The following is a 17,099-nucleotide window of genomic DNA, read 5'->3' as shown; positions in this document are numbered from 1 at the left end:
CATTCCTCGGGTAAGACCTTTTTGGCTCAAGCCCAGCTCAAATTTACAAAAAAAATCTATTTTTTTATTACTGTTTTGATATTATTTTCTTATTATTTTCTCACAATTTTACTATCATTTCACTATTATGTTACTACTATTTTGTTGCTATTCTTTAGATATTGTATTACTCTCATTTTATTATTAATTTTGTTACTATTTTAAAGGTATTTGCTTGTTACGTTGCACCTATTTTAGTGTTATTTAAAATTTATTTTCAATTTATTGGGAACATTTATTTTAATGTTTTTAATATTTTTGATGTATTATATATATTTTAAAATAATATAATAAAATTTAATTTAATACAAATGTGCCGAGTCAGATCCTAATTTAATATTTTTATTCGGGTCGAATTTAAATAAAATTTTAAGCTTATTTTTCGAGCCTAAAATTTTAATTCGCACAAACGGACCGATTCACAATGCATAAAGATTATTACAATTCGCAAAACAATGGGTTTAAGTAAAGGGTGCTAGTTGCAAACTGGCCTAAGATACATAGCTTTTAGCCTGCTTTTCAACCTCCAACGTAAGAGGCAGGGTAGTATCACTAGGTACTTACAGCAAGGCCAACAAAATGACCCCTGCATAGTCTTACTAAGCCAACCAACAAAAACACAAAGGATTTAGCCGATTCCCTCACAACTCACGAGCAAAAAGATAGGTCCAAATCAACCTCTAAGTTAGGTATAAAAGCTAGATATCACTCTTGTTTTCATCATCTTCTCACATTATCATTACTCCGATGACATCTTCTTGTTTACTTTATTTTCTCCAAATCTTTATCAACTTAAGTATCGAAGAATGTCTCGAGCACAAATTCTAATGCTCATATAACTCATATATGTCTTATATATCTTCCGTTGATCTAAATTCAATCTTTAAGCTCAGTTGGCTTACATCTAACTTAATTCCTTACATATTCATGAAGGCATAAACATATGTTAATATTTTTTTTATTTGCTAAAAAATCATAATTTATTATTAAACTATTATATTATTGAAAGTATTTTTGAATTTGAATATCAAATTTATTAGATGTCGTCTTTTAAGAATAATTACATAAATAATTAAAAAAATATATAAGTTCAGTCTAATTCAAAGTTTTACCACTAGATTCTTTGCCACACACATTGGGGAAGCAAACTATCATGTCACGAAGAGACCTACCCTTTGAGAAAGCCTATGGTAGAACAGATAAAAACTCATATCATTTTCATCACTTTTCTTAATTTTAAAGTTTGCAATTCATGATTTAATGATTACTACCTAAAAAAAAGGTCCCATTCAAAAAAAAAAAAAACCTACATTGATGAATATAAAATAATATTTTTAAATAAAGGTTGATTGAATCTTAACTTGATTGACATTAATATTATTGCTAACGCGGGAGGATGTAGATTCAAGTGTAGTGAAGCTCATTGTATAAAAAAACAAATATGATAAGAACATATAATGAAATTAATGTTAAAAAAATTATTTTTAAATAATAATACAAGTTTTTAAGTCACCACTTAAATTGAACCAACTCAATTAGGATCAACATTAAATACAATATTTGTTCATATATATATTATTTTTAAAAATATCCAACATCTTATATTTTTGAAATAACAATAAATTTAATTAAAATAATTTAATTCAACTTAAACTCATCAATTAATTCATGCATAATTTTCATAAAATGTGACTCCAACTTTAGTGCTGTTTAGCAACTACACTATACAAGATATAGCTAGAATTTTAGTCTCACAACTTGTGTGGCTTTAGGTGAACTTCTTTATACTTTAAATTCGCTTAAATTAGTTTAACTCTCGAAAATAAGAATTATCAATGGAAATTTTTCAAGGCACCGAAAACAAAGTGGTAGCAACTAAAAAACAAAGAAACAACGAAAGAATAGAAAAATCACAAGAAAACAATAACACACCAAGGGCACGTTTGGTTCGCTGTAATGAAATAGAGGCGTAATAGTAATTCAATTGTTTGGTTGAATGGAATGGAATAGAGGCGTAATAGTATTCTTGTGTTTGGTTGAATGGAATGATGTTGTAATAGTATAAGGAAAAAAACTAAAATGACTAGAATACCCTTAGCAGAATTTTTTTAGGTAGATGATTATTGTTAATTTAGATTAAATTTTAATAAGATTATTAATATAAATAATAAATAATTTAATCATATTTTAACATAATTATTATTAAATATAATTTAATAAAAATATATAATTTAATAAAATTCTTAATATTAATATTCTTATATGAATTTACTAAAATCATAATATATAATACTATAAAATATAATTTAAAATAATTATTATTAAATATAATTTAATAAAAATATATAATTTAATAAAATTCTTAATATTAAATATTCTTATATGAATTTACTAAAATCATAATATATAATACTATAAAAATAATATATAATCTACTTTATTATTTTTAAACTGCAATACATATTTAATGTGCTAAAATATCATTAGTGAAACAAATAATTTAATTATTCTACAATAAAAAAATTAGCAGTAATAAATAACTTAAGAATTATATTTTGCATAAACATAATATTCATATATTAACAAAAGGTTACATGAAATTCATGAAATTCTATGTCATAATCCATATGTTATACAGTTTTACAACATCAAAAAGTTAGAACATTGTAATGACATACCATCCTAAATATTACAAATAGAAAAAGTTACAAAAATATTATCAACAGAACCATGATTTTTAATGGTCAGCAAGAAATCTTCTGACCTATTCCAACCGCACATTAGAAGGTAAACTAAAGAAAACGAGCATTTGAGTTGGATGATCTGGAATTTTGCTCAATGCTCGATAGCGCTCATCTACAGTTAAACCTTCTATTTCACATAAGGTTGGATATAAATTTGTAGCTTTTTCTTATATGATCTGGAATTCTTCTGACTTTTGTTGAACTACCACATCGAAGGCAATAATCCTACTGATTTGTTCGCCAATGGCCCGCATGTTTTCCGCCAATAAAGTGGCAGCATCATGATATGAAGAAGAAATATGATCAGTTGCATCAAAATTCTTTTTTTTCTTCTTTGAAGATGTGGAACCCCATTGGTTTCTATCTGGTTGCGGTTCTGTAGCAGAAACATCCATGTCATCCAAAGAGACATCAACTTCGCAGTCATAGAATTCATTTCTTTCTTCATTAATATCTGTAGTAGGTACATCCTGAACATTTATTTCTTCAATAACATCAGCGGCTGTTTGAGCATCTTTCCCAGTCGCTCGATCTCTTGCGTAGATGGCAGTAAGTTGGTCGTAGTAAGGGAAACTACGATGTCTGAATTGACCGGCTTTTTTATAACTCTATAAAAATGAGGAAATCATATTAGTTATAAGTTTGGTAAAAATAAGATAATAAATACTTGAAATAATTCTTACATTTAAATAAGAGTTCCAAACCGCATCTTTAGCAACAACGAGCTGCCTATGCTCATCCCAACCAAAACCGCTATTGTTTTGGCCATTAAGCATGTCATACACGATTGACCAATCCCTTTTTAGTAACATAATTCTCGATTCAATATTAGGTCTAGCCTTCAACATTGTATTAGGTAAAGCCTTTTCTAACATTTTTTCCAACTCGTTTAAATAACCGGCTTTGAACCCCGTATCAGCATTAAAGGTTCCAACATTGTGCAAGTCCACCATATAGGAAACCGATGCTACATCTTCTTCTGGAACCCATTTCCTTTTGGTTCCTTGAAAAGCTTGGGAAGAAACATTTGATTCTGAAACACTTGACATAATTATCTTAAGAAAAAAACAAATTAAAATTAAGTTTAATATCATGAATCAAAAGGTGAAAACTTTATAAAATTAAAATTAAGTTCAATATCATGAATCAAAAGATCAACACTTTATAAAATTATAACACATGATGAATGAAAATAAATTAAATTATAATTCAACAAGTTTAGTACAATATAAAAAACAATTCAAACACCACCAAATTTTCACAAACTAGATACATAAAATAACATAAACAAATTAACTCAAACTCATTTTGTCCCTAAACCTAACTAATTTCTAGATGCTTGTCATTCATCGAACATTTGGTTGGCTAGTTCCATCCTCCAAGTAGCCCATGCATCCGATGGATGAATATTTACGATATTCGGTTCATTGTCATCTACTACATTACTAGGTAATCCTTCTCTCACCTCCGCTTCGATAGGATCAATACTCATATGGGTTCGAATAAAATTATGGAGCAAACAACATGCAATAATGATTCTATTATGCACCCTTACAGGATAGAATGATGGACTCCTAAGTATTCCCCTCTAAGTTTTAATAACCCAAAGCATCTTTCAATAACATTACGTGCTGAGGCATGTTTCATATTAAAAAATTCTTGCGGAGTACTTGGCTGATAACCCTAATGCCACTCATTCAAATGATATCGTTGTCCTCTAAAAGGTGCAAGAAATCCCTCACAATTTGTGTATCCAGCATCATAGATAATAACAATATATAATTTTTTTTAAATGATTAATTCCCCAAAAAAAGTTTGATCTTAATGAATAAGTCAAAGTCCTTTAACTATCCACTTTACCATGAGGAACTTTTAGTCCATGTCTCCTACTAATGGCATCTCGAAGAATCTGTCCATCAGCAACAGAACCTTCCCAACTAGGAAGAACATAAACAAATTGCATATCAGGTGTACAAACACCTAGCATATTTGTTGCTATGTCACCTTTTCGCGCTCGAAATCTAGGTTTATCAACTGTTGGAACCTTAATCTTGATGTGGGTTCCATCAAGAGCACCTAAGCAATTCTATATCACATGTTATAAAACCTTGAGTTAGGATACTAAATTTAAATCTAAATCAACTAAATTATGTACAAGCTATATATAAAAATCAATCCAACACCTTAAACCATTTCCACCTTGTGTCTGAAGAATTAGCTGTAATTGGCTCTGCCTTTTTAAATAACACATCTTATAAGCGTATGACAGCATTTAAAACACTATGAAATGATCTACTAACAGTTTCCCCGGACCTATTAAAGTGATGCTTGATAACTCGATTTTTAAGGTGATGGGAAATGATATGTAAAAACATTGCCACTTGCTCATCAACAAGCATGTTCCTTGACGACTTCAATCCCGCTAACGTTTGTAACATCTCACATAGTTTAAAAAAGGCAAATCTATTCATCCTAACTTATTCAATATAGGTCTCGTCACTAGCATATATAAGCCTTTTCACATAATCTCGTTTTGCATAAAAATCTAAAATATAGGACCTAATCCTTGGTCTATAAGTATGTAGGCTATGGCTGACACCCAATATAAGTAAGAACCAACTCGCAATTCTACAAATTTGCAACCATATTGTCAATGTAATACTAATTCTTTTACGCCTCACACTTTGTGCAATTAAAGGCAGACGAGCCATTACTGCAAGATATTAAAGTGTTATATAGCTTCAGATCGTAGTAAAAGGTTCACATTTCTCCAATCATAATTTGAATAACAATAAAATTAAATTAAATAATTTAATTGCCAAAGAACTTATAGTGATTGTGTGAATACAATACGCTCAACTGTGGGTGGAGGAAGCAATTAAACAAGCCAAAGAAAAAGAGGAAACAATAACACACTATCAAAGAAAAATGAACAATTCAAATTTAGAATATTTACGAAGCAAAAAATAGAAATTAAAATTATCTTTGCAACTTGAAATTAATTTCTTTATCAAATTAGTTGTCATGATATAAAAGCACTTTAGGCCTCGATAATACAATCACAAATGGCATGCCTAGTCTATTAACCAAAACCTTATGTAGAAATATACTATCCCTGTGAGGTGAACAAATTTTGAAAATAGTCTACATCAATTTGCATAAATTCTTCGTCTTCAAAATCTTTGATCATGTTATTATGTTGATGCTTTGTAGGTATATGTATAATTGAGATAAAATTAAAATTTCATCTATATGTTGAATTAAAATTAAAATTATATTTATACAATTGCACCAAAATAAAATTTTTAAATTATATTCTACATCAAATTAAAATTTAATGTAATTTTAAGATTTATTAATTTGGAATTTTGTTGTTTCCATATTTATTATTAATATTCATCAGATTTAACCGACACGGATCATGTTCTAGCTTATATATGCATACAAGCCAGAAAATAACATTACCAGGTAATAAACATTTCAAAAATATATCCAATAAGTAATTTGAATATAACATTAGAGCAGTACAAGCTTTGTCCTGAAAATTTTCATTTCATTGAACTGCATCGATCAAGATGCATTTGTTAACTTGATAGTATCCTACAAATAAATGGGGAAGGATCAGCAGAGGCAGTGTTACAGCAGGCAATTTGTCACAAAATATGCCTAATATGTCCCTTGATAAACTAAAATCTGCAGTATCATACATAAGCCGTGGACAGTAATGAAAATTTTCCAAAGTCAAACACCCAATTCCATACAAGTATTCTTTATTGAGATCACCATACATGTAAGAACTCATAAGACCAACAATTGAGGAAGAACTAACAATTAATTCCCAATTTAATGGGAATTTTATATAATATAAATTATAGCAACAAAGAGAAAAATGATATTCTATCATTATCATCCTTGTAGAAGAATACATCCAACATTAGAACTATTTCTCCTGCTTCTTTCACAAAGCCTTTTGTGTCAAACATAACAAGAAGCATCAAATCAAGGCCTTTTCGTCAACCAACAAGAATAAGAATTATACAACAACAAAAACAAAAGAGTTAGTTTTGCCTGTAAGCTATGTAATTAGCCAAAGCAATCAAAGGGGCAGCTTTCTCAGAATCAAATCCTTGGAGCAACTCCAATGAATCACTTCTCAATTTCTCTGCAAACTCCTTTGACTTCTCTATTCCAATCAACTTTGGATAAGTGACTTTATCAGCCAACAAATCTTTTCCTGCAGTCTTCCCTAGTTCCTTAGATGATTTTGTCACATCAAGAATGTCATCCAAAACCTGAAACAAAAGCCCAATATACATTGCAAATTTCCTCAACCTTTCCACATCTTCATCACATCCACTCTAAGAATTGCCTCCAAAACTACAGCAGCTTCAAGCAAAGCAGCAGTTTTGTGAACATGAATGAATTCTAAATAATCCAACCCCACATCTGTTAGTCCCTCACTATTTATATCCATAACTTGACCAGTCACCAACCCTTCAGCCCCAATAGATTTAGCTAATTCTCCAATTGCCCTTACAATCCTACCAGGCGTAACACCGACTATAGAAACAGCTACATGTTCAAAAGCAAAATCTAAAAGAGCATCCCCAGCTAAGACATCGATATCCTCACCAAAAACTTTGTGATTAGTTGGTTTCCCTCTCCGAAGATCATCGTTGTCCATGCAAAGAAGATTATCGTGGATTAAAGACCGAACCAATGTAATCAGCTAAGCTTCAAGTGTCATTTTCCCTTATTTGGAAAACAAACAATCATAGCTGAATTGAAATTCTACATTACCTGAAGCCTCAACCTATAGTCTCTACCAATTTCTTAACTCATTCAACCTATGTTACTTAGATTCGTGTGTGAGAGTCAGATTGGGTATATTCTCAGGAGTATGCCCATTTCCCCCCCAAAGTTTTTCCATGTATTTGAATAGTCATTGAAGGATTATATCCCCATACCCATATACTGATATTTGTCGGATACAAATGCTTCTAACAAAATGAAGAATCTGAGCAACATAGAATCTAACAAAAACCATCTTTATTCTACTTGAAGACCAACAAGCATCAGTCGTAAGAGTTAGCTCTTTCCTAGCTACCTTCTAAATAGCCTTAACTTAGCAACGTAAACTTTGCCAAAAAGTTTTAATTGACAACAAAAGTATCAGTTTCATAAAAGAATAAAGGGAAACCAAAGTGCCTTATCAACAGAATCAATCAAACATGCAATAGAATAAACAAGTAATAGAACCATATTGAAAAAATTTTCATCTGTTCAATCGAACATGCAATAGAATCAGTCAAAGAAAAGTCGAATGAAAATCATAAGAAAGGAATCAAAATTAGGAGAACAAAAAACAAATATTCCAGATTTGAGCAAAAGCAAAACTAACATGTAAAATAAACAGGGAAAGAGTGCGACCTGCTAAAATAATGATGGTAACGACCTGTCTCTCAAAACTGAAGAGTTAGAAAATGGAGAAAAGAAAAACGAAATCGATTTTACAGAAAAAAAAGAAAAGAAAAACAGGAAAAGAGTGCGAGCATTTTTCGTTGTTAGAAGAAGAAGTAGAAATCAATGAAAGAAGAAGCAGAAATTACATCTGCAATATCGATGGAAGAAGAAGCAAAAATCGATGAGGGCAGAATATGGAATAGAAAATAAGAAACGGTAAGGAATCCCTAATCGGCGCTGAACGTGGGGAATGCCTATTACAGCCAATGGGCGTAATAGGGACGGAACTGATTCGGCCCGTAATAGCATTACAACCAACCAAACGCCCGTTTGGAGGTGGGCCCATAGAATAAGGGGAATGCATTCCTATTCCCCTAACCAAACAGCCCCCAAGTGTTTGAGCAAATGCTCTCAAAAGTATTTGATTACTTTGAATGGAATGATTACAAATGAAGGGGAATACCTCTATTTGTAGTTGAGCTCCCCCAAATCCAATTGTACAATTTAATTTACATTGACGGTCGAGATCAAAGTCAATTTACAATTGAGATTCTTAAGAGATTTACACAATATTCAAAGATTAGTTTCCATTTTTACCATGGCAACCCTAGTTTTCCTAAGTGTTTCACTAGGCTACCAAAGCTTCAAGTAGATGGGTTTCTTCACATGTTCCATGAATCAAGCTAGTTCAAGTGGGCCAAATGAGCCCCATTTAATCAATTGACCTCCATGGGGCACTTTGTGTGCATTCGTCATGAGCTTTGATCCTCGGCCCATGACACAAAGAGAAGGCCAAAAATTGTCAAATGAGTTTGAGATAAAATTTTAAAAATTTGAACGGGTTGAAGATAAAAATTTTATTCTAAAAAGGCTTAGATTATATTATTAATGTTTAGAAGGGGCCAAAATTATAAATTTTTCATTTATGCAAATAACTAAAAGAAGGGATAAATCTTAAAATTATACATGAATTATGATTTAATATGTGTAATTGTATACATGAAAATTTGATTTTGTGTAATTTTATACATGAAATTTTGATTTGATCCAATTCTTGTAAATTATTAACACAATTATTGATATAACATCATTTTATGTTTATATATTGTATACATAAATAATTATATTTATCCAATATAAGAATAAATTGATGTATTTTTTTAAATGTGTATGGTTAAATCAAAATTAATGTTTCAAGTATACATTTGAACCACAATTAAAGTTTCCTGTATATAATTATACCAAATTAAAGTTCATATATACAATTGTACATTAAATCAAATTTCATGTATAATTTTAAGATTTATTCCTAAAATTAATAAGAGAGGAATTACTAATTAAATTTTCGACCCTAACTTCATCCCTGTACACCCCGTTTGGATTAGATTTTTTAAATAAAAAATAAGAGAATTTACATTTTAATTTTTTAATAATAGGATTAAATCTCAAACTTTACCAAAATATAAGGATGGATCAAAGTTCAAGCAAAGACTAGCGCTAGTGAAGTGAAGGCCCAAACAAATAAGTAGGGAAGAGGCCTGCTTCAATCAGATTATCTGCTCTTGCTTAATATCAGGAAATATATATATATATATATATAAATAATTGTATTGCATTGCCTGTTTATTCAAATAGAAAAAGTTGTAATAAATGTTATTTGAATTATTCAAGTTGAAGCTAAATTATTTAATTTGAATAACTCGAATTATAAATTCATATTAAAGAATTTGATCAACGAGTAACTTTTCAAGTTTTATCATTTCTAATGGATCCGATAAGGTTGGTTTTCGAGTTAAAAGCTTTTGAGAAACTTGTTGCATGGTTGGTCGAGATTGCGGCTTGGTTTGCAGGCAGGAAAATGCTAACTTTATCGTGAAGACAACTTCCTCACCTACCGGGTCTTCAGGAGGCGGAAGCCGATGATCCAACAAGTCTTTTACTGTAAATCGATGGCCGATGATCGATTCCGGTAATGATAGAGACAATAAAAGATCTTCTGGATGCTTTCCCATTATCACTTCCAATGCTAACACCCCGTAGCTATAAACATCACATTTTTCATTTGCTTCTGTTCCGTAAGCTAGTTCTGTAAAGGAAAACATCCTTTTTTGTAACATTGCGTTGCGGTCACTATTTAAAACCCGGATTTTATCGATAGCTTGATGAACAAGAAATCAAAAACTAAGATGATAGAAGGTGTACCTGGAGCAGAATATCCAAAGGTGCCTGCAAATGAAATCAACTTAGATGAATCGGGGTTTAAAATCCTAGCGGTACCAAAATCCGAAACCCGAGCTTCGTATTCTGAATCCAACAAAATGTTGCTGCTCGAAATGTCTCGATGGATTACCGGAGGAAAACATTCATGATGCATATATGTTAAAGCATTTGCCACACCTTTAACAACTTGAATCCTCTTGTTCCAGTCCAATTGCTTTGCTTTTTCTTCACTTGCAAGCATCTTTGCCAAGCTTCCTCCTTCCAAATACTCATAAACCAGAAATGAGTACTTGGCATGAGAGCAAAAACCGCAAAGCTTCACGATGTTTCGATGCTTCACTTCAGTCAATGCATCGATTTCATTGCTGAAAGATTTCAGATTGGCCACGTCGTCGTCATCATCGATTTCATGAAGTTTCTTCACTGCAAAAACTTGTCCTGTAGGAAGCATAGCTTTATAAACACTTCCAGAGCCACCTCTTCCAATGCAATATTTTGGGTTGAAATCCTCTGTAGCTTGAATGAGGCTTTCATACATCAATTTCCCATCAAAACCCCATATCGTAACACAATTCTCCCTTTCTCCTGCTCCTTCTGGTTCAACCATATACCTTGCTCGGCTTGAGCGAGTAAAAAAAGTTCCTAAAATGATGGACAGAAGGATCAATGTACTTAAAATGGGGGCAATAATCGAAACCAGAACCATTTTGCTATATTTCCTCTTGGATTTTTTCATCATTGCATTGCAGCACAAGCCCTTGTTATGTTCAAATGCTTTTGCTGGTGCATTTCTGAAGGCTTTGCTGTTGGGGAGAGGGCCTGCCAACATATTATATGATACATCAACAGCTGTCAAACTCGACATCGTGTCGAAAGTGTTTGGAATATAGCCAGAGAACTGATTGTGGGAAAGATTTAAGGTCTCCAGGCTGCTCAAATATCCAAGTTCTGATGGCAATTCTCCTGTAAGCAAGTTATGACTCAGATCAAGATCCTGCAGAGAATGTAAACGACCAATTTGGGATGGAACCATTGCGGTTAACTTGTTATTGCTCAAATTCAAGTACAATAGTTTCGAACATTGTCCGAATTCTTCTGGAACCAAACCACTTAACCTGTTAACTGCAAGGTTAAGGTGTGCTAATTCAGACAAAAATCTAAACTCTGTAGGAACATTGCCTGAAAGTTGATTGTCATTCAACTCGAGATTGAACAATAATTTCAAACCACCAAGCTCGTTTTGGATCTTCCCCACTAGTTGATTGTAAGATAAGTCAAGAATCTCTAACTTGGTTGCATTAGCAAGCTCAGAAGGTATTGAACCAGCAATATTATTGTGTGAAACCTTGAAGCTTTTCAGATTCTGATTCGAGCCCCAGTTCGGCGAAATCTCACCGAAGAACTTATTGTAACTCAGATCAATATAGTTCAGCATAGGGTATACACCAAAATCTTCTGATATGTTCCCTGTCAATTCATTCTCTTCGAAACGAACTCGAACAAGTCTGCTGCAGTTCTTCAAATCTTTAGGAACAGGACCTATAAACCGATTCGTATGCACCGACAATCGTTCGAGCAAACCGCCACTACATATAGAATCCGGTAAGTAACCGGATAATCTATTATTTCCCATTAGCAATATCTTCATAGATGTAAGGTTGGTTATTTCAGCTGGAAGTGAACCACTGAGGTTGTTCATTGGCAATTTAAGATCAACAAGTGATGCAATCAATCCTATTTCTTTAGGAATGTTGCCTGATAAATGATTAAGTGACAAATGCAACCCTTTGAGCTTGGTCAAGTTACCAATGGCGGAAGGGATTGAGCCAGAAAAGTGATTAGCATTAACATAAAGTATTTTCAAGTTAGCTAACATCCCAATGGATTTCGGGATAACCCCATACAAGGAATTGTTACTAAGATCTAAAGTAACAAGTTCAGGGAAAGAGACGAAATCCAAACCTTGAAGCATACCTTTTAATCCCATGCTTGTGAGGTTGATATGGATGATGTTAACAAATCCATCATCACAGATGATCCCAACCCATTTTTCACAAGGTGAAAATGAACTGTTTGAAGAAATATCCCATGAAAAAAGTGATGCAGATGATGGGTTTTCAAGGCTGTTTTTCCATTTGAGAAGAGCTTCAATTTGTCCTCCATTTTCATCACCATCTGCAAAAGAAGTAAACACAGCTACAACAATGATAAATAACAAAACTTTGAGCTCAAATTCCATTGATCATATGGTTTTGTTTTTTCTTTTCATCACAAATGTTTGTATCCATGTTGGCCTGATTTTTGTACAGGCTTAAGTCAACTCCTTTGAATCTACATTGAATAAAAAAAAGACTATAACACAAAAAGAAATGAACAGATCAATTTAAATTTTTGAAAAAGACAGAATTTGGTTAGAAATATGAGAAGGACTTGACTAAAGAGTCTTGTTTTCATCCAAGTATTCTTTTCCTTTTTTCTAAGATGAGTGTTGGCCGGGCCTTTATTTAATTCATACTTTTACATCTAAAATAAAGTTGATTAGGTGAGCCATGAAAGGGACTTTAGTAAGGAATCTTTTGTCTCTTTGATAAACTTTCTACTAGTTAATATATTAACAAATATCATGGACTGGTAGTAAGAAATTCTATATTTCTTAAACAAAATCATGAATTTGAGTATATGTTTTCGACTTTAAATTTAATTAGATTTAGTGTAAGGTTTACTTATGTTTTCAGAATCAGATTGATAATTGAATCGATTAGGTCATCGGTTTGTCAATTCAACCGATTCTACTGTTTTGATCTAGACCTAATAATGGGTAGGTCACCCGCCTAGGCCTACCCGAACAATGGGAAGGTTTGGGCAAAACTATAGATTTGAAAAATGAGCTTGAATAAAAAAATATGACCTATTTTCTAAACGGGCCGAGCCTCAAGTAAGATTTTTTTAGCTTGAGTTGGCTCGGTCTGGGCCGAATCTGCCTAAAATTTTTTTTCTACTGTTGTTTTGCTGTCATTTTACTATTATATAGATACTATTTTATTGTTATTGTTTGGATATTGTATAACTCTTATTTTATTGCTAATTTTGCTACTATTTTAGAGCCATTTGCTTGCTAATTTGCAACTATCTTAATCTTATTTAAATATGAAGATTTTCTTAATGTATTTTCAATTTATTGGAAAATAATTATTTTAATGTTTTTAATATGTTTGATGTAATATCATTTTTGAATTTATTTTTATATAGAAAATAATGTAAAAATTTTTAATACAGATAGGCTAGGTTGGACTTGAATTTAGCATTTTTTATCTGGGCTAGGTTTGGGTAAAATTTTAGATCGATTTTTTAGATCGGGCCCAGATGATCAGACTGACTCATGATCAAGTCTACTTTAATCAGTCCGTTCAATTTAATTAAATAAATTATTAAAAATTAAAATTAAAAATATATTTAAAAAAATTTAGTTCCCTGAATCAATAAATCTAATAATTTTCTCTAAATTTATACTTAGATGAATTTCTAATCTAATTGATCTAACCAACCTTATAATAGATGTTATCTAAATCTCTACGCGTATAAAACAATTTTAAGCTATCAAATTAAAAGAAAAATGGTGAAATTGAATTGTGATATTTCATATTTCTAGAATATTTGAGCCTAATATTGTTTTTACTTTTCAAAGGAGAATATTTACTTTTAGTCAAAATTAAATTTTTTTATGAATAAAATTTTTAACGTTTAAGGGCATTTTTAATATATTAAATCTTATTATTTAAGGTTTAATTTTTATATATTATAGGCACTAATATATTATTTAGTATCTACTTTATTTCTTTAGTTTTTTTTTAATGTATAAATGTGCGGGTTCTCCTCTAAATTGATTTAAGATTAATCTTTTTAAATAGGGTTCAACTTTTAATTGAATTAAGTAATTTTTTTTGAGTTTGTCTAGTTGAAGGATACTATTTTATCATTTTAATTTAATTTGAATTTTTTTCAAATCAAGTCAAGTGAAATGAAATTTGAGTAAAGTCAAATCAAACAAATTTATTTGAATTAAATTTAAAATAATTAAGCTGGCATATTGAATCTTGTTGATAATATGACTAATTTTCATGATGAAGAACATAACTACCATATATATTTGAAAATTCCTTTAAAAAAAAGATAAAAAAGACAATTAATATGATAAATTTGATTTGATAATTTATTTGTTTGTTTAAGGCCTCAAATTGTTCATTTTGATTTTTTTTTATAAAATACAATTCGATTTTTTTCATAATCAATGTGATTGCATCCACCACAGGAGAATATGTCTCTTCATAATCAATGCCGGACCTTTGCGAAAATCCTTATGCTACAAGTCGTCCTTTATATCTTACGACTTCATTTTCTTTTTCATTTTATTTTTGCACAAATACCCATTTATATCCTACTAACTTTACACCTTTAGGTGTTTGGACTACAGGTTTAAAAACTTTATGTTTAGAAAGTGAATTTAATTATGCTTGAATTGCATATTTCCAATTTGGAAAATATTTTCTATTTTTACATTCCTTAATAGATTTAGGCTTAGGATCCTCATTTTCTTTTATTATTTCAATAGTAATATTATAAGCAAAATTGTTGTCGACAACTACATTTTTTTCCAATTCCATATTTTTCTCGTATTGACATAACTTATCGATATCTCTTTATTTTCATCATTTTCATTTTCACTTTTAGGTACTTGAATCTCTTTTTGAGTTTTATAATTAGTTATGTCATGGGTCTCTTCAGGAACCCCCACCTCCATTATATGACCATATTGAATGTTTGTTCTTTTTCTTTTACAAGGATTTTTATCTTTGGAACCAACCGGTCTTCCACGCTTCAAGTATGAATTACTTTCTCTTGCACTAACAGTTTGCCCAATTAGGGCATGAATTCGTATTGGAGCATTTTCAGCTGGTATGTGAGATTTAATGAATCTGGCAGTTAATTTATAAAATGAATTATCTGTTGAACTTCTGGTTCATATTGCTTTGTACGAGGATCTTAGACATTGATAATTCATTTCAAGTACTTATTTGTAACAACTTGATTTTGGGCCTAGTAGGAACAGTGGTTTCGAGACCACAGAAAAATTTATTCTTATTATATTTTTATGGTCAAAATTTCACAAAATTATTTCGTGAAAATTTTGTTCGAAAATTTCGACGTTTGAGCACTCAATTTAGTAAAAAGGACTAAATTGTAAAAAGTGTAAAAATTGAGTTCTACATGTTAGAAGTGTCTAATTGTTATGAAATTCTAAATTGGAGATCCTTACATGGTAATTAGACCATTGGTTAAGTTGGTGGACAAAAATGGACATGGTTAGGCATGTTTCCAAAGTTTTTCATTAAGGGCAATTTAGTTATTTAGTAATTAAAATGAATTAAAAACAAAATTAAAAGCAAATTTTTGTCCATCTTCAAGCTAGGGGCCGAAATTTGCATGGAGAAACCATGGAAAGGGTTTTTAAAGCATCCAAGCTCGATTGTAAGTCCGTTCTAGCCCCGTTTTTAATGATTTTCACGTTTTTGAAATCCTTGTAACATGATTTATTTATTTCTACCATTTATTTGAGATATGATGAAGGTCTAGGTTTTGACCCTTGTTAGAAATTTGTGTATTTTTATGGTTAATGGTAGATTATGCATGTTTATGGTTAAAGAAATAACTTTTACTAAGTGATTTTCGGTGAAAATGCATAAAAGGACTAGTTTGTAAAAAGATAGTAAAATGTGTGTAAGTGTGTGAATAAGTGAAAATTGTGGACTGCTATAGTTATGAAAATGGTTAGGCTAGGCATAAAATTCAAAGAAATTGAATAAAATTATTTTACGAGCCTAGGGGTAAAATTGTAATTTTATGAAACTTTAAGGGCAAAAATGTAATTTTGAAAAAGTGTGATTTTTGGACTAAATTGAATAATGTGAGTGTTAAATAAGTTAAATGTGTTATTATAAATCAAGAAAGATGATAAATTGACTTTGATCAGTGACAAAGAAAAATGAGAAACAGTGAAATTATGAAATAGTACATTTAGCAACAAAATAGTTTGGACATCAATAGTTGTGTGACTTTGAAAAATTGCCAAAAATGGTGGAAATTAAATTAGAGGCTAAATAATATATGAAATTAAATATGAATGAGTCTATTTTCACATAAAAGAGACAGAGCAAGTAAAAGAGTTTTATATTATGAGATATCTGAATTTTAGTGAGATAGGGCCAAAATGATTCCGAAATCCCCTGTTCTGATATTTTGAAAATCATTAAGAATTGTAAAAAAATAATTATGGGCTAAACTTTATATGTTTAGAATCCTGAATGAATCTATTTTCAAAAAAAAAAACAAACGAGAATATTATCCGAATTCTGTACAATGAGATAATTAATTTTTAGTGAAGAGGAGTCGGAACTATCAAGTAGTGAAACAAGGGAAACTTTAAAGAATAAAATGTACTTATTGGATAAGCCAAAAATTATGAAAATTTTATGGTAAAAAGATATGTGAGTCTAGTTTTGGGTAAAATTAACGGATCTTAGTTTGGAGCTCTGTAGCTTGAGATATAAATAAATTAGTGATTTTGACCCGGATAGA

At 30.8% G+C, this 17,099-nt stretch overlaps 2 protein-coding genes and 1 pseudogene across 3 annotated transcripts; all 3 read right to left on the bottom strand.

Annotated features, from left to right (window-relative positions):
* Positions 1 to 2,633: 2,633 nt before the first annotated feature.
* Positions 2,634 to 8,536, bottom strand: LOC107932104 (uncharacterized protein At2g29880-like). 2 transcript variants are annotated; one of them, XM_016864051.2, is made up of 3 exons: positions 8,214 to 8,536; positions 3,467 to 3,838; positions 2,634 to 3,391 (listed from the first exon to the last, which is right to left on the bottom strand). In XM_016864051.2, exons 2-3 carry the CDS (start codon positions 3,830 to 3,832, stop codon positions 2,951 to 2,953), a joined length of 807 nt encoding a protein of 268 aa, XP_016719540.1. In that variant the 5' UTR covers positions 3,833 to 3,838; positions 8,214 to 8,536; the 3' UTR covers positions 2,634 to 2,950. The 2 variants fall into 2 exon arrangements, with proteins under 2 accessions (XP_016719540.1, XP_040944117.1); XM_041088183.1 differs by having other exon boundaries at positions 3,467 to 3,816; positions 8,214 to 8,533.
* LOC107932129 (geranylgeranyl pyrophosphate synthase, chloroplastic-like) lies at positions 6,604 to 7,830 on the bottom strand (annotated as a pseudogene).
* A 1,406-nt stretch (positions 8,537 to 9,942) lies between the features above and the next one.
* Positions 9,943 to 12,930, bottom strand: LOC107932106 (MDIS1-interacting receptor like kinase 2). The gene is made up of 2 exons (XM_016864054.2): positions 10,449 to 12,930; positions 9,943 to 10,332 (listed from the first exon to the last, which is right to left on the bottom strand). Exons 1-2 carry the CDS (start codon positions 12,703 to 12,705, stop codon positions 9,965 to 9,967), a joined length of 2,625 nt encoding a protein of 874 aa, XP_016719543.1. The 5' UTR covers positions 12,706 to 12,930; the 3' UTR covers positions 9,943 to 9,964.
* Positions 12,931 to 17,099: the final 4,169 nt, after the last annotated feature.

Source organism: Gossypium hirsutum, chromosome D02, assembly GCF_007990345.1.
Source record: "Gossypium hirsutum isolate 1008001.06 chromosome D02, Gossypium_hirsutum_v2.1, whole genome shotgun sequence".
In the NCBI taxonomy this organism is placed as follows: domain Eukaryota; kingdom Viridiplantae; phylum Streptophyta; class Magnoliopsida; order Malvales; family Malvaceae; genus Gossypium; species Gossypium hirsutum.
The sequence above is the reverse complement of the archived record's forward strand: the minus strand, read 5'-3'. Positions and strand labels throughout refer to the sequence as shown.